At 44.1% G+C, this 17788-nt stretch overlaps 1 protein-coding gene across 2 annotated transcripts; it reads right to left on the bottom strand.

The window, feature by feature from the left end:
- Positions 1 to 6532: 6532 nt before the first annotated feature.
- Positions 6533 to 17153, bottom strand: RCN2 (reticulocalbin 2). Of its 2 annotated transcripts, none has more exons than XM_050309626.1 (7): positions 17002 to 17153; positions 16803 to 16908; positions 13865 to 14061; positions 11462 to 11575; positions 10773 to 10869; positions 9127 to 9269; positions 6533 to 7369 (listed from the first exon to the last, which is right to left on the bottom strand). In XM_050309626.1, the coding sequence occupies exons 1-7, from the start codon at positions 17113 to 17115 to the stop codon at positions 7217 to 7219; spliced, it is 924 nt and encodes a 307-aa protein (XP_050165583.1). In that variant the 5' UTR covers positions 17116 to 17153; the 3' UTR covers positions 6533 to 7216. The 2 variants fall into 2 exon arrangements, with proteins under 2 accessions (XP_050165583.1, XP_050165585.1); XM_050309628.1 differs by having other exon boundaries at positions 11462 to 11563.
- Positions 17154 to 17788: the final 635 nt, after the last annotated feature.

Below are 17788 nucleotides of genomic sequence, written 5' to 3'. Positions count from 1 at the left end.
GCTCAGCTTAATGACCTGTGGCTGGGAAGGGACAGAGGGCAAAAAAGCTGTTGCTCACACACAGATTCATGCATGCACTCAGCACCCCAACCCCAAACCTGTTTCTCTTCTGGTGAACAGTTAATATTGAAATGAGGAAGCCAGGCAATGGCAAAGGGTGTCAGGCTGCTCCTTGCTGTTGGGTGCGTGTGAGTGGACAGGAAAAAAAAAAAAACAGAGGGGGGGAAAAAAAGCAGTAAATTCAGTGATATGATTTGATCAGCTACAAGGGGAAAGAGAGCACTTAAAATGCAGAGGAAAGCAGTACAATACAAAGAGACAAACCGTGGAGGAAATCACAGCCGAACCATCATGGAGCGCTGTGGTCTTGCAAAGAAAAAGCAGCGAAAGAAAAGAGTGTGCCCCGTTCCTGCAGCACCTTCTGGGGCTGGCAGAGGCCCAGGCCTTTGCACATGGGAAGTGGAGCTCAAAGCTGCATTTTGCAACTGAGAAGGCTTTTCAAGACTCTGGTTAAATTAGGAACCCTGAGAAGTGTGCAGGTGTCTCTGCACACATTTAGGTACCTGGATGTCAATATAGAGAACACTCCTGATTTGCATGCCCTCATGTAAATGGTTGTATGAATATGCAAGACATGTGAAATTGAGAAGTAAAATCCAAAGTCTTGGGAAAAAAGTAGAGCTAAGAGTTTGTTAGCACCAGGACTTGAGGTGAAGCCTCCCAGACCTGTGAAGGGGCAGCACCCAGCACCACACCCAGCACCCTCTGACAGCAGGCATTTCAGGCAGCTCCCCAGATCAGCTCATCCAGCTGTGATAATCCAGCAGCAAACATCTGGTCAGAGGGTAACACCTCAGATGCTCCCATGATACACTCTCCAAAATACCTGTCCTACTGGTGAGGTTGCCTCTGTTCACCTCCTTAGGATGTTTTAAGCACTATTAAATATGTGTTTTTAAACACTCACTGGCGTTTTTGGAGGGTAGGAAAAAAAAAAAAAAAGAAAAGGTGTGGTTGCCTGTGGAAAAGCCTGTCCTTCCCCACCAGGACCACAGCAGGACTTACTGAGCTACAACCAGTTGATGTTGCTCCTGAGTGTTGCTGTTTCCTGCTGTCCCTGCAGCACCAGCCACATGGGCAGATCATTTAGCAGTGGGGAAGGTTCCCCGAGCTCCAGCAGGGCACAGGGATCTGCTCACAGAGCTCTGCAGCAGCTGGTGGATAGAGTTATCCATTCCTCTCTCCATGGGAAATCTGCAGCTGGTGTTTGGGCAAGTTTCCTTCCTGGTGATCTGAAGAGGACAGAGAAGGTGCAGAGACTTTGACAGGCAGAACGAAGTGCAGAGCAGAAGGGGGCAACCAAGAGTCTGCAGGGCCGGAGGAGTGGCAGGAGAAAAGCATCATGGCATGAGAGGGGCAGAAGGAGAAACGAGAGGATTCACTTTCAGACGGTGCTGATGAGGAAGGGGCAAAGCTTTCTTCCAGGAGGGAAACTTCCCTTAAAGAAAAGTGTTTTGAGGGCATGGGCAGTAGTCATACTTGATCTGTATGCCAAAAAAAAAAAAAAAAAGAGATTTTAAAGTGTTTTATCTCAGTCTTTCTCAAATTAAATGGTTCCTGTTACCATTTCCAAGTTGCAGCTGTGATTTGGAACCGACATCTTTGCTGCTCTTGGGATTCGTAAAAATGCATCGAGCGCATTGTGCTGCTTTCTCGTTATTTTTAGCTTGGCCTCCAACCACAAAGCCAATTATTTGACTGACCCCCACACTGAGCTCTGTGCCTGCATCCATCCCACCCACCAGCACTGGTGCAGCTCAGTCACCTCCCCAGGGGTGCTCCATCAGCATGGACCGGTCTCTTTGTGCTGGGGGTGACTCTGTCTCCCACCCGTGGCTGCACAAGAGCTCAGGCCCCTCGTTCAGGTGTTCTGATGAGCTGTCAGAAATGAGCTGGTCTCATTTGCTTTTCATTCATTTCATACAGAAATGGTAGCCCTGGCTCTGATGAAGCAGAGCTGCTGGGTCCCTGCTCACACCCACCAGTGCTGCTGGGTTCTGCCCAGAGGGTGCCTTGCAGGGGTTGTCAGGCTTTGCGGGGCTCTAAAAGAGGGACAAAATGATTTATTTATTCCCCTTTCCTCTGAATAGGAACGGGACAACACGGCCTCCAGTTCTGAAATGCTCCTGACTGGGTTAATATTTTGATGTGAGCGGCCTGAATTTCAGGGAGGCTGGAAAGGCTGAGCCTGGCACAGAGCTCTGGGGGGCTGAGGGAAGGGGGACAAAACCAGTGAAGGTTGCTATGCTACCAACTGCTGTAATGCCATTACTGAAACCACCTGGAACTTCCTGAAATCCCCCTACCAAGTAGTGACGTCGATACCTTTGTGCCAAACAGAAGCGTTTTTAGTGGGGGAAGGGTTGAGGCTGCTCCCAGGATGCTCTGGAAACTTGCAGGGCCTTTCATCACCTCCACTTCCTCACTCTGACCAGAGCTTTTCACCTCACCTTCACCACTCAGAAATTCAGGCAATAACGAGCCTGAAGTGCAACTGTTCTTCCCCACCAGCTGCTGCAGCTCCTGCCCTCCACTGCTCTGAGAGGTTAAAAATCAGCTTTTGTGCTTGATAAAGCCAAGAATTCGTTTCCACTGAGGGCTTTTTTTCCCCCCTCACAGTAATTAAATTGTTTGGCAGCAGAATGTACCATTTGGATCTGTTCTGCAATGGAAAGTGATGAAAAGTCTGATTTTTTTTTTTTAAATGTTTGCATTAAACCCCCTCAAATTTTGTAATTCATTAGAATTTAATTTTTAACCATATGCTGCTTTGAGCAAAGGTTTTTATTGGGCATTTGGGTGGCAGGTTTGGACTTGACAGTAGGTAAAATACGAAAATAGCATCTACAAACGTGTTTATGCTCATCCAGGGCTACAGGAAAGATTCTTCCCAGTGAATGTTTCTGATTTTGAGGAGTCTGAGGGAGTAGGCAGTAAACCTTAGATTCTACATAGAAAGAGGATGAAGGAGACTGTGCAAAGCATTAAGGCAGGATATAAAGAGGTGCTGAACACTCAGATAATCCAGGTGTTTAGCCGGTTGCACTCTGCAAAACTCCTCAGGTGTATTGTGGCCCCCTTGGAATTGTTTTTTGGGACAAAAGAAACGTGAGATCACAAGGCCCTTCTGGGGGACAGAGCTCCAGAGCCACTGCTGGGAGGCACTCACGACCCAAATTTAACTCTCCAGCCTCTGGGGTCTGCCCGAGCCCTCCAGCCTGGAGACACCAGCAGCGAGGGAACCACTTCCAGGGAAAAGCAGGGCTCAAACAGAGCCCCATTTCAGCTGCCGCTTCTATTTCCAATACAAACGCATCTCCGAGTGACAAATGTTGGGTGCTGGCAAACGATCTACAATCGTGCCAGTTTAAAAACCTGTAAATCACCTTGCCTGCCTTCCGTGGGGAGCCGATCTGCGTTTCCACGGAAACAGAGATGGCAGCCCCCGAGCAGCCGGCTGGGTTTGCTCCAGCTCCTCTGGACCGTCCCCGGCTGGGCTGGAAGCCGGTTCAGGATGTCCCAGACCCTGAACATCGGCTCTGTTCGGCTCCCAGACACCCTCCTTTGATCCTCTCAGAAGGAACTATTGCAGCACCCTTCCAAAAGCACCGTTTCACAAAGCGGGACAGCCCTGCTGGCGTTTTGCTTCAGTGCAATCAATAATTAACATAAAGATTAATTGCCCAGACTACGTTCTTAACTCGTATCTAGCATTTCAGAGCTGTTCCTAGCACAAGCCATCATTGAAAGGTGGACCCTGTCCTGGTGTTCTACCCAGGACAATCACAGTCTTTGCCATAATTATGAAGAACATGAATGGATTTTCTCGAAAATTAACACTGTGATACTTTGTGTATCATAAAATTACTGTTTGTGTCACAAGATACCTGGGTCTTTTTGTGCTCGGTGTGTGTTTTAAGCATGGTTAGTGACCATTTGTAGCCCTGAAAATGTTCCAAATCCAAAAAAGGGAGAAGAGGAACTGTGCAAAGTGCAGTGTCACTGGAGGCTTGAATAACACTGGTAGTTCTTGGGAGAAAAGTATAAGTACTTTGTGAAAGAGAAAATGAAAATATTTAGGTTTCTATCTCCCCTTCTGGTCATACCTTCAGGTACCCACTGAAATACGTTTTTTATTTGTCTTTTTGCACGTTTTACCAATATACTGGCTTTCTCCACTGCAATTAATTCAAAGGAAATCACCACTCATTTGCAAGTACTGCATATTCATTAGCCAAGCAGGCAGTGCTTGAGGCACTGAAGATGTTTCCACATCTCAGAAAGGACCCTTTGCACGCTGCTGTTCTCCACAGAAAGCAGCCTTCAGGTTCCCAAAAATGCTGGGCAGCAGCTCAGGATACCCTTTGCCAAAACAGATTGTTACCTGGGATTTTGCCACAGTCTCACCTGGCTAGCCACAGAGAGGAACAGGGAACTGGGAAAAGCATTTGGCAGCATTTGTGCTTTTAATAAACCTGAAATGCCAGAAATTCGGATCAGTTGAATCACCCTACAGCTCAGAAGTGACTTCAACTGGGGTTTAAATTTGCAGTGTCGTGGCTTTCTAGCCCTGTTACTATTGAAAGCAGGGTTTATTACTGGCTTTCTCAAAACAATTCAGCTTTTCCTTTACTTACAGTGAATTAGTCGTGGATTGGTTTCTCAGCCTCTCCTTTTTTGCTTTGCTAATCAGTGGGGCTGGTAAAATAACTTCATGAGTGAGTATTTCCTCACAGCTCAGAGCTGTTGGTGCACACCCATGTCAGCAGCATGTAGGCAGCATAAAGGACTTTGCTTTAAGGACCAAACTGTAGTGAAATTACCCTTTAATGTGACTTTTCTTCTTGTGAGAAAGGCACAACACACTTCACCCTCTGCAGAGAGAAGGTATATTTATACATACATATGATACACATGTTGTAACAAGAATAACTGCTACCTTAAAACTAACATTAAAATCAGTGTTTACCTTCTGAGGGGTTTTTCTTGTACTTTTAGCGAGGTCTGTTTTTTAAAACAGAGGAGGAAAGGACAGTGTGTAGCTGGAAATTCTGTGTACTCCAAATCACTTACAATCTATAGAGAAATAAATGCACATTGCCAAGTGGTTAATACAGTATGACTTTAAACAGGATTATTTGTGCCTCCTGTTGTGCTTTTGGTAGGAGCTGTGTTTGTAGATACTAAATTTATCTGCTTTGTGTTTGGGAAACCTTTGCAATTCAGAGGTACCAGGGCACAGACCTTCAGCATCAAGAGGTCTCTTCACCTCAAAACACAGAAAATGTCACACTTGACCTTCACCATCTTCCCTGCTGTTCTTTCTGTAAGTCAAAGCTGAGGTTTCAATTCTGAGTTTGAGCTTTTGGGGTTTGTTTGGACTGGCTGTTTTGAGCTGTTCCAGCTGACCATAACCTGAACAGTGCTCCTAACTCTTCATAACCTGCAGCATCAGCTGAATCTGCTCTTGCTCTCTAAAGTATCCCAACGACCTGGCTTTGTTTGGTGAGGAAATAATCAAGAGGTGTGGGACAGACCCACAGGCACAAACAGTCCCACAGTTTTCCAAAGTCTGGCTTCTTGGCATCCCTGTGATCTGAGCTGGGTGTTTTGCTGCAGGAGGTACAGAGAAGCCAAAGGAAGAACGGTGTGAATGCACTATTAGGCTTCCAATCCCAAAGTGAAAGAAAACTGATTTTAAAAAACATTATCAGCAAACAAAGGGAGCCTGCATCAATTTACCCTGTATCAATTTACAGAAACATTCACCAGGATGCAACATTATTACAGGATTTTGCTCTTCTCTGGTTACACTAACAATTATATTGGGTTTTTTAAAATGTGCCCTTAACGTCAGGAGCTGCAAAGTGACAAGGGCAGTAGTTGTGTCTTGCAGGGAGCCAAGCTCTAACAACACCTACCACAACTGGCTTACAGAAATATTAAAATTAAGCAGTAAGTTGGATGTTTGGCAAAGACAAAACATCCAATTCGAGGGATATTTCAAACCAACAAAGATCACAACAATTGTTTTCATATTCCTGGGCACACTGGATTTATTAGTCAGATCCCAGCACCACCATGGCAAGAGTTGTACTCACATTCCCAGGAAGTTAAATAAACAAATATGGGTAGAAAAGAACCCAACCCCTAAAACTGAAAGAGGAGTTTTGAGTTTCTATTACTGTGATATCTAAAAAAAACATAGTAAAAGTGTACGTAGTTTTGCTCTGCATCAGAATTTCTTAACATTCCACTGGTGACACATCAACACTTGTGCCAAAAGGAATTCTTTGTTGTCAGCATAATTAACAGGTGGTGTATTGGGAAGAAATTAGGATGTAGATGAGATGAGGTGTCTCTGGTTGATGGAGCCAAGGATGTTGCCCCTGTACATCATGTACATTGCCCACACCTCGAGGAGTTGCTGTGGGCGACCCACAGTGAGAAATAAATGTACAGAACACAGAAAGACAGAATATTTTAAGTTTTAATCCGACAAATGAACAGGGTCTTGACACAGTAAAATGCCATTATATTGCTAATGCTGTAGAATTGTACATTAAAAACAATTATTGTCTATAGATGTAAAAATAGCAAGTTTTATGATACAGTAAAACACGGTATAGAAACCATTTAAAATTAAGTAGAAACCTCTTAAACAATTGAGGCATTAATCTAAGTGTTTCTCCAAAGGTATTAAATAAACCACAGTTAATACTGACTCTAAACATTCTCCCACCTTCCCCTCATCCCAATTAAACTGATTAGAAAAATAGTAGTCTCAGTTATTACTACATTTTGCATTCTTTCAGAACCATTTAGATTCTCCATTTTCTTCAGGTACAGCAGAACAACTCTTCACAAAACAGCACTACCCCAAAGTAATTTATTTCCCAACGTTACAGAGTTTTGAAGTAAGTATTTCAGATTAATTTTGAAGGCTTAGAAGAGGCCCAGGAAGTCTGCGGGGGGGGGGCAAAGGGGGCAATTAAATTTTGAAGGCAAATTATTTACACAACCATTAGTGTACTGTAAGTACAGCATAAAACTTGCAACACAGCCGATGGATGCTTTTAACAAAAGCCCCAAATGAAAGAAAGGGAAAAAAAAACCCAAAACAACAACAACAAACCCAGATTACAAAATAAATAATCTAAAGTTCCTCATGGTAGAAACGTTCATCATGAAGCTGCCTACCATAATCTGTTGCTTCGCTGTTAAGAAACAAATCCTGGTTCTTAAGGACTTCTGCTTCAGAGAGTTTTTTATCACCATTCAGATCCATCTCTTCAATGAGGTGAAGAGCCTGTAAAAGAAGTGGAAAGCCACGTGCACCAAGTTAAAAACCATTCTGGTTTTTGCTTGTTTGTATGTTATAAAAGGAGGGAAGCTCAGCAGCGAAACAAAGAACCCGCTGCAGGATGTTTGAGCTGCAGCTCGTTCAGCAGGGGTAGGTGGTTCAGAGCTAACAGGCTCTGATGGGCTCTAACAGCTCTGCTGCACCCATTATTTCTGAGGAACGGGAGTCCTGGAATTCCACGGGCTTTGTTTTCACTTGCTGAGCATCTACAAACACAGCAATTTAGAGAATCCTTCTGTTCCCACTTTTTCTGATTGGTTTGGCTCAGTGTAAGGGAGCCAAAAATATCGGGCACTAACGTCAGCAGAGCAGATTTGAAAAGAGCTCTGGATGGCAGAAGCTGAAGGATTAATATGACAAACATCTGAGTAAACACATGTCAATTCCTGAAAATGAAATACAGAGTATTTTTTTTTTCTATTTTTATGTTATTTAGCTGCCAGGTTTCTCAAGTCATTTTGAAATGCCAAAAAGAAAGGGTGATATTCAGCTTTCAAACAGCAGTTTGTGACTGAAGTCAATGCTACCTTCTCTTTAGGGCAGGTGACTTTGCCAAGCCTTAATGTTAAGCAAAATAAAAACCCAGCAGGTTAGAGAAACAAATATGACAAATTCTTGCAGGACTGAGCTATCACTACAGCACAGCCTTGCTGGAAGCTAAAATTTGAATCAATAGCTCAGAACAGCTAAAAAACTCAAACCAAGCAAACCAAAACAGGTATGAAGAGACTCAGCACCGCAGAGAATTCACGTCACAACAGGGCTATTTCTAAGAACCAACCCCCCTTAAGGGTCAGATGTTAAAAACAGGCTGTGCAAAGGCTCACAGAGCCCAATTTACAAAAATACTGCTCGAGCAACCAAAGAGCTTCCAGCAAGGCCAGATACACGAGCAGCCCACGCTGCTGCTGCCACGAGGCTTCTTCTGTCACCAAGAGCTGAGAGCTCAGAAAGGAGACCAAGCAGCTCCTCTCTTTCCCAGGAAACCATGGAACCTTGGGAAGACCTGTTGTTCCTGCCATTCTGAGCACCAAAATCCCCCAGTGTAAAGGAAAGACGTGGAAAATTTAGATAAAGTTACTAGTGGAAAGGCAGAAATCCTCTCTACTGCAGCCAGGGACTGTAAACTGCTACAAAAAAAAATAAAAACAGCTAAAATGAGAATCCACTTAAAAGCTACCATGGTGTTCTACCACTGATTAAACCATTTTAATTATCATCATCAAAGTTTGCTTTACACCATCTCGAATCACAGAGTACTCCCATTTTCTTGTACTTAAGTTTTCAGTTCTACAAATTATGGTGATTTATCCAGTTAGAAGAATCACAATCAGTTTCTTTTTTTCAAAATTATGGAGCTTCTTTTGGTAGTGCATCTCATTAGATTTACCTACAATAACTAAGGAATTATTTATTAAAATGCTGTACCCTTGAGTCAAAGCAGATAAGCTGTTTAAACATGTAGAAAAGCACTTTGTTAATTCACAAACACTCACACAATTAGTAGGAGCTTCACATTTGCCTAATGCAGGTAAAGGACCTGCACTCCTTGTCAAAGTGAAAAGAGGTTAAAAATATATGCAAAGATCTACTGACATTCATTTTCAGTAATAAATAGATAAATGTGAATGCTTCCACCATTTTCTGTGATATCTTCACAGTTCTGCACTGGTTAAAACCTAAAGAGCAGCCAGAACACCCACCTCCTCTTGTGCAATGCCCTGATTGTTGGGTACTATCCAGGACAGCAGCTCTTGAGGGTTGAGTTTTCCATCATGATCCTTGTCATAGTCATTCACAAAACGATCCTTCTCAACAAGTATCCACTCTGGATCTTCCCTTGCAGCTGGTAAGACACAGGTGTCAAGTTTAAAGCCACTCTGTACCTTAAAGCAGGTGTTTTCACCTTTTCTCCGAAGCAAATTCACTTAATCTCGTAAAACATAACATAAAAGTGATGTCATTAAGCAAAGACAAACCTTAACGGGGAGCAGAGAGTGGGGAAAGCAATTTCATTTACTGCTGGTGTTTCTTGATTTGCACACTTGGTTGGTGGCTTACCCTGTGCACTGGCACTGCACAGCCTACCCAGCAATCCTAAACTGGCCTCTAGCTCTTCAAGAAATTTAGAAGCAATTCATCCAACTGAGAAATAGTGCAGACAAGCAATTAAGACTTCCTAAACCTTAAGAGTGAAGTCTCTCCTTCCTTTCTAACATTTAGCTCTGCAAGTAGATTATCCCTTCATGTGACAATTCACCATACACTGTTGCCCAAAACCATAAGATAATTATGAAACCAGAGTCCCCACATAGTCTAATTGGTCATTTGAAAGTGTGCTGGAGGAACACCACCTGCAGAAGAGATGGCCTTTTGGGGGGAAGCTGAAGTAGCTTGTACTGATTCTGAACCCTTGCAAACAAGTTGTAATGCAAAGCTGTTACCATCTCTATTACTGCAACAATTTCACTGCTTTCCAACAACTTTGTACAGACGGGCTTGGGAAAGCTTTCTTTCAAGTCAGAGCAGGAAAAAGATAAAGAACCCTGTTGTTGCATCAGAGATCTACTGTTTTTACTGGCTCTGGCAAGCAAAATATGGTCATAAAGGTGAAATTCCAGGTGGCTGATTGGAGTGAAGAAAAAAAGACCATTCCCCTGTGTCTCCACATCCTCATGTGGCTGAAAGTTTTTCTCAGCTCTGATACCATTCAGAATTAGCACTCCTTGGGGCCAAGCAGACTTTCCACAGAACTGAAGTTAAAGGGTTTTTTGGAACTGGAGGAATTGTTTGTCATAGCTTGTAGTAAATCAAATACAGGGTGTAAAAATATGTTGAGTAACACCAGAAAAGTGCCTTTTCTCTTGTTAAAGGAAGAATAGGTCAAGTTTAAGAAAGGGCAAGAGTGGGGAAAAAAACCCATAACAAACCAAAAATATCAGGCAAATATCAAGCTCCTGATATCTGGCACAGAACCAACTCCTTCCTCTCTTGTACCACACGTGGCTCACCTTGCAAAGCCAGGCTGAGAGCCAAAACCAGGGAAGTTTAACCTTCCATCCCTGCTGGCTGGGTTTGCAGAGGTGCTCAGTGAGTGATCCTGCACCTTATTTCAGCTGCATCCCTTGTGATCAGGGAGACACTTCAGTCTTTAGGAAAACAAGAACCAACTTGCAGGGAAACAGTGGAATGGGCCAGACTGAAATAATGAGCTCAGTTCCAGGGAACAGAGTTATACTAAGACAGTAAAATGTTACTCTGTAGGTATGAAAAGCTGAAAATAAAGGTGCACCCCATTCAAAAGCTTTTGTTAGTTCCCTCTTTCAAAACCCCTCCCTTTTTTCCTTACTTGGGTCTCTTCTGTAATCACCAAGGAATTCGTCCAGGCTAACAAATCCATCACCATCTTTATCATGTTCTTCTAAAGCCTCCTGAATGACAAAGTCCTTTTGTGTACATACAAAGAGCAAAATTAGCAACTCATAATCAAGAGAATCATTTTAGAGCAATAAGGAACTCTTTAAAGGAAAGACTCCCTCATTTCAAATCTCCTTTTCTGTTTTATGCAGACTGGTGCAGTAATTGCTTCCTGGGTAATAAAACAGATCTGTTCTTAAGAGTTTAGAATGCCAGGTTCTATGAAAACCAAATCTGAAAGGTGTCCATAGAGCTGGAATCCTTCAACAAAATTCAAAACTACAGAAGCAGCTGAGAAACATAAATATGCACAAAACTCTACCATCTCATTTTCACTTTTCTTTTTTCATGTGATGGATTCACTAATTTGCATTTTTGCAACTTAATTTAGTTGTTATAAACTGCTTTGTCTTTTGTCCCGTGTTCCCCAGTGAAGCCAGTGAACCCCTCCTGTATTTCTTCCTCCCCTTGTTCATCCAGAACTCTGTGCTGTGTACACACAAACAAAGGCTGCTTGCAGATCCCTCCTCCTGGGAGCTGGCTCTGGCACCAGAGAGCTAAAACTGAGAGCTAAAATCTCACTGATGTATTTCCCAAAGCTCAGGACAGGCAGGATCTCACCGTCATGTACTCCACCTCCTCGGGGTGCTCAAAAGCCACGTACTCGTCCACGCTGAGGGCGGGGACATCGTCTCTGTTGGCTTGCTCAAAACGCTTTTTCTCCTTTAAATGAAGCTTAGAAAACAGATTTAGTTAGAGCCCTTAATGAAAAGGAAAAACAACATCAGAGTAGTGGGCTGTGAGCTCATTAGAATATTAATTGTTTCACGTTACCTACTCGTGTTATACTGATGTTACACTTTCACTAAATAGAGCTAATTGAGAGCAATAAGAACAGCACTTTAAATTCAGGTTTCATTCTAAGAATTGCATAAAACCCTGTTTGTTTTTTTTTAATTTAAGGAGCCATTTAAAACATACTCTCAGACAAGGCTTCAGAAACACAAAAGGGACATAATGAAAAGACCAAGAATTCTTATTTCCATACGTGCATCCTCTTCTAAAAGTCCCCAATTCCCAAACTAACCAAGTGGACTACAATGTTTAATAATTAATGGCAGCCACTGCAAATTCCAAAATTTACATTTTAAGAACATTTAACCTTCTGGATCTACATCTTACTTATATCAAGGGCTGTCTGTAGTTCATAGAAGGTCTTGAAATATCAGAAAATGTCTTTTCTGAGGCCATTTTAAAGGCTGAAGGATTTGCCAGATTCCTTTATTACAAGACTGCTGTTCATGACACCTGAGAATTTCAAAGGAAAGTCACTTCTCTAACCTGTTTTAGGTACATATATTAGCATGTCTTTAAAAAAAAATAATATCCACAATAAGCAGGCAAGTTTTTATTCCTGAACGTTTGCACTTCCTATTCTGTATTCCAAATTTGAAAAAAAATCCTGTTTTTTTCTTGTTTCATTGTAAACAGCCTCTTTAGACAAAATACAGACCCACACCATTAAAAACTGACCTCTGCTCAAAGTGCACCTGACATGAACTATAAACACCTTGGAATCCCATCATTAAGTGTGTTGTGCCATCAGTGTGACTCTGATCTGGGTAAAGGAGCAGCCAGAAAATCATAGATCTTAAATGCTTTAAAATTAACCACCTGAAATTGCACTTCTCATTTATATCCTACCTGCTGACACTTCTCTCAAAATTAGGCTAACCTGACCAACACATGTAACAAAGGAAGGATAAGATCTTAAATATTCTTCAAAATAGTTAAATGTTCTCTTAGAGAATAGCCGACCTTAGCTGAGGGTTTAACTAGGAAGGCAGTTCAGAAGGACTGGCTACAGAAAATCAAGACTGCAACAAAAATTTGCCCTATAGAGGAGCAGTCTGGTTTTCCAGGGATTTTTTGGGAAGTGATGAACAAGGCCGCCACCTTCTGGTAAACTCCTGTGGTTACTCGGTGTCAATTCTAAATCAACAACCCAGCAGGCAGTCAAGTTACACCAAAACTAAGCAACAGTTCTAACTCAGCTGATGTATCTATAGCTCTGTTATGGCAATACCTCAAACATGGGATCAGTATTTGGACTGGCAGTTCCACTGAAAATCTGGTTTTATTTAAAAGCTATGGAATTATTCCAGTTAAATTAAGCTTTACAGTTGGTTTCCTCAGTGTGTAAAATCTTCCATCCACAATTTTAGTTTCAGTTCTGTCAACATCCTATATTATCTACCCCTACTTTACTAACAGCATAGAAGACAATCCTTACAGAAAAAAACACCTCAGGCCAGAATATTCTAAACACTCGCTTATTCTCTTCTTGGGAAACATTTACATGTACTTATAAATGTGTAACTTGAAAGCTTTGCTATGTGGTGGTGAACCTTTCCTCCCCTGCCTCTCTTGCCTCTCTCCTTTCCCCTTTTATGCATCTGCTTTTGTAGATGAGACTAACTCGTAACTTCTGTGTTTAGACATCCATTTGTAGCTACAGGAGTTTCATTTTTATGGCTACAACTGCCTGAATTGCTGTTGCTTTCTCTGGGGGTCTCTGATGGACAGGCAGTGTTACTGCAGGCAATGCTGATGCCCCACAATGAATACTTGAGTAGCAAGCGAAGTGTCAGGAACAGTGCAGTGAAGGGGTTAAAGCCTCTCCTCCTCCAGCAGCAGTGGTCCTGGCCCCTGCTGAAGGCAGACACTGTCAGGCTGCAGACCCAAGCCAGACCCAAACCTCGTTTTAAGGCGATGGCAGAGACTGGGCTCTGTCACAAGCACTGCTGAGAGACTTGTGCTCCACTCAGCCAGCAAAATACACTCAGGGGGTACCATTTCATTGTGTCTTTATTTTGTTGGTAGCAGCTTTAACACTCCATTACTTTCCTTTAATTACTCCCCCATCTCAGACAGCAGAAAGTGTTAAAACATGTGCCAGCTGCTCTACCCATCTTGTTCCATCACCATAAACAAACATTGCCAACAGCTCCAGAAACATTTTACCTGTCGAAATGATTCTTCTTCTTGGTCCTCCAGGACAGTGTTCTCATCAAAATCGATCACACGATCGTACATCTGCAAATTATACTCCTTCCAAGACACCAATCCATCACCATCCTTGTCATAGTCACGGAAGTGTTGCTTTGCTTCTTGGGTAACGTAGTGCTTAAAAGATTGCTGTATCCAGGAGCTCAGCTCCTCTGTGGAAAGCATCAAAAATATAATCAAATAAACCAAAGCAGAGGAATCTGCACCGTGAAAACTGTAAAGATGCCCCAGATCTATTCCATCTGGAATACACTCTGCAGCTGGGATGTAAGTGTGTAGGCAAGAGGTTAGTTAAAGCAAACCAATCTGCCTCCTCCATGCCAAGGCTTTTTCCACGTTAAGTGAATGAGGAAACAGCAGCAGACTTGTGGTTCTTTATTGTGATGATTATGTGGCCACGTCTGGAGCAAATCAACACTATGGCATTCTTTTTTTCCCCCCTTTTCTTTATGAAAATGATGCTGAATATGGTTTAGACAGACAGCTCTAAATGTAATTTGGTGCCCCAAAATAACACTGCTCTCATCAGTTTGGGGTTTCTTTTGAAAAATCCGCAAACTGAAATAAAACTCAATTTACTGCCATTACCTTCATTACCCAAAATAAAATATTAACAGCTATTTTCCCTTTACCTGGGGCTGAAATCAAGCCTTACGTAGTTTGGAATGCTTGTTTTTATAGAAATGTGGCTAAAAGAAATAAAACTTAATATACCAATGAATTGACACAAACACATTAAAGTTACTTCATTTAAAGAAGATTGGGAGAACATATTCTCTCAGTATCTCTCAGTTATTTTCAGGTGCCCGGAAGGGAAAGACATCTTACTCTGCATTACAAAAATGATGTATCTAAATCAACTCTGAAGATTCATGATGAATAATAAAAAAATCCTATAAAAATTACTACTTTGATGCAGAAAAATCTTACAGCATTTTTTAAATACTGAAGTATCTTATCCTGTCATTCTTGGCAGAAGCATCAATACAACTTCACGAGATTTAAACCTCTTTGAAAAGCAGCAAGAGATTTTTAAAAATGCATTTTGAATACTGCATTTGTATCAGCAGAGGAAGCAGGTTCATAACAGATTCTGTGAGTTGACTGAACATGCAGAGCTGTGTGGGCACCAAGGGTTGTGCACAAACCAGGACTGCCTCACAAGGAACTGCAACATCATTTCTCAAAGATGGGCAACGTGTAATTTATGGTTTATTTCCCAGCATTTAAGGCATCAGGCACAGCCATCTGAACACGTAATGTCCAGTGCCATTAATCAGAAATACTTATTGCTCCAACATTAGAGAGGTAGTATTAATATATCCCATCTTCTCTCGCTGTCAGGCTCCAAAGGGAGGCACCACTAACATGGACAAACTTCTCGAGAAGAATTTTGCAGTGCTGAGGAACAAATGAGCTGAAAAAAAAATCAGTACCATAAGTTTCTTAGTGTTAAAACACATTCCACTGTGAGTTTTCCTTTGGGGAGTGAGAGGAATTCAAGTCTTCATTAGACTGAGAACCAGATGCAATCTATGGCATAAGGCTGGAGTATGGGTGGAATTCCTACACTTTAAAGACTTTTGTGAGCTGCCTGTTCTGTATCAGAGGGATCGGCCATCCTGCCAAGGCTACACTGTGTCAGCTCTACATAGTCCATGAGACACACTGAAAGAAGGGTGCAGGTCATTAAAATCCACACATAAAGTGAAAGACATTCAAGAGAGATGGTTGATCTTGTCTTTAAAACCATATTTTGTCCTCTCACCCGGAAAGCTTCCCAGATGTTTAGCTTAATTTTAATGAAATATTACTGCTCTGGTGTTTGAACAAGGATTCTGCTTGCTTTGTGTGTGCACACGAGAGACTTGATTTGTGGTCAAAATCACAGCTAACCAACAAAAATTAGTTTAACTTTTAAGAGTGTCATGATGATGTACTGAAAGGAAAGGCCTGAGTTTACCACGGAGTTCATGAGTCTGACTGATAAAAACCAGCCTGGGAAGAGCCATTTGTTACTGTGTTGTGATGAACTATGATCTCTCAGTGTCACTTTGTGTCACTACGTACCGAAGCACATCTATGTAGTATTATGGCTGCAGTACTTTCTTTGCACCTTAAACTTGCTCTGAGTGGCACAAACATGGTTACAAACACAGAAATCCACTTGATTTCTAGTAGCTTCAGACGTGCATGGAGCAGCTACAAGTGCAAAGGTGATACCTGCAACTTGGTACTGCTCTTACCCACACTAACTCTGGCTGGCCCCAGCTCTTCCATCACTGAATCACAGCATGGGTCAGGTTGGAAGGGACCACAGTGGCTCATCTGGTCCAACGCACCTGCTCAAGCAGGGTCATCCCAGAGCACGTGGCACAGGGTTGTGTCCAGATGGTTCTGGAGTATCTCCAGTGGGAGAGACTCCACACCCTCTCTGGGCAACCTCTTCCAGTGCTCGGTCACTGCACAGGAAAGAAATTCCTCCTCATGTACAGGTGGAACTGCCTGGGCATCAGTTTCTGCCCGCTCCTCTTGTCCTAGGGGCTGGCACCCGGAGCAGAGCCTGCTCCATCTCGGCACTCCCCCTTTAGGTATTCATACACATTAGCGAGGCCCCCTCTCCGCCGCGTGTTCTCGATCAGAAACCTTAGGGACTGAGACAGGCTCTGTACGAGCCTGCCGGTGTTTCTAACGCGCCGTGCAGGGAGGGGGCCGCTCTGTTCAGCGCGGGGGTTCTCCCCAGCGCGGGGGTTCTCCCCAGCACGGGGGTTCTCCCCAGCACGGGAGTTCTCCCCAGCACCGGGGTTCTCCCCAGCACTGGGGCTTCTCCCCAGCACAGAGTCGCGGGCCGTGCCGGGGTTGCAGCGCGCCCTCCCCCCGGCGCCGCCGTTACCCTCGCTGAGCAGCCCGTCCGCGTCCGCGTCGATCCTCCTCACGATGCTCCTCAGCCGCCGCTGCTGCTCCTCGGGGCTGAGCCGCGCGTACTCCTCCGCCTCCTCCTGCGGCACAACAACAACGCGCCGGGTCAGCGGCCCTGCCGGCCCGGCCCGGGCAGCGCCCGCCCCGCCGGAGCCCGCCCGCCCCCGGCCCACCTGCCCTCCGAGCAGCGCCTCCCGGTCGTACTCGGCGCGGTGCTGCTCGTTCGCCGCGCCCGGGGCCACGGCCAGGGCCAGGGCCAGGCCCAGCGCCAGCAGCAGCGGCCGCATCGCGCCGCCCGCCCAGAGCGACCCGCGGCAGGGGCGGGGAGAGGGCCCGCGGCGGAGGGGTCGGGCCCGCGGCGGAGGGGTCGGGCCCGCGGCGGAGGGGTCGGGCCCGCTGCGTGGGCTGGGCAGGTCGGCAGCGAAAGCGTTCGCGTTCCTCTCTCTCCTGCCTTACCGGCGGAACGCGCCAAGTACCGGCCGTGTAACACTGACAGTTTTCCAACTTGTGATCATCTCAGAAACCTGGCAGACGGAAGTCGCTGTTAGCAGTGATCACTGCACGGAGCCTGCCAGAGCTCGAGAAGCTTTTGGACAACTCTTCGTGCACGTGGTGTGATGCTTGGGGTGTCCCGTGCAGGCCCAGGAGGAGTTGGAGTCAATGATCCTGATGGGTCCCTTCCAACTCAGCATATTCCATGATTCTGTGATTCCCAGAAGTTCAGGCAAACATTAACAAGCCCTGCGAGAGGGAAGATGATCAGGAAACAAGCCCCGCAAAAGTTTTATATGATAAAGGAAGGAACACTTTGTCATGCTTGAGGGCCCAACTCGCAAATAACACTTCTAAGGGAAAGAGAAAAGGAAGCAAGTCTTCAAAAGAGGTGGATCAATACAAATTTTAATAACTGGTCAAGACAGATAATAGAAAGCTGTAAAATAAATTTAACCTCATTGACCA

Source organism: Myiozetetes cayanensis, unplaced genomic scaffold, assembly GCF_022539395.1.
Source record: "Myiozetetes cayanensis isolate MyiCay16 unplaced genomic scaffold, myiCay2020 scf14, whole genome shotgun sequence".
Lineage (NCBI taxonomy): Eukaryota > Metazoa > Chordata > Aves > Passeriformes > Tyrannidae > Myiozetetes > Myiozetetes cayanensis.
This window is presented reverse-complemented; position numbering and strand designations above follow the sequence as displayed.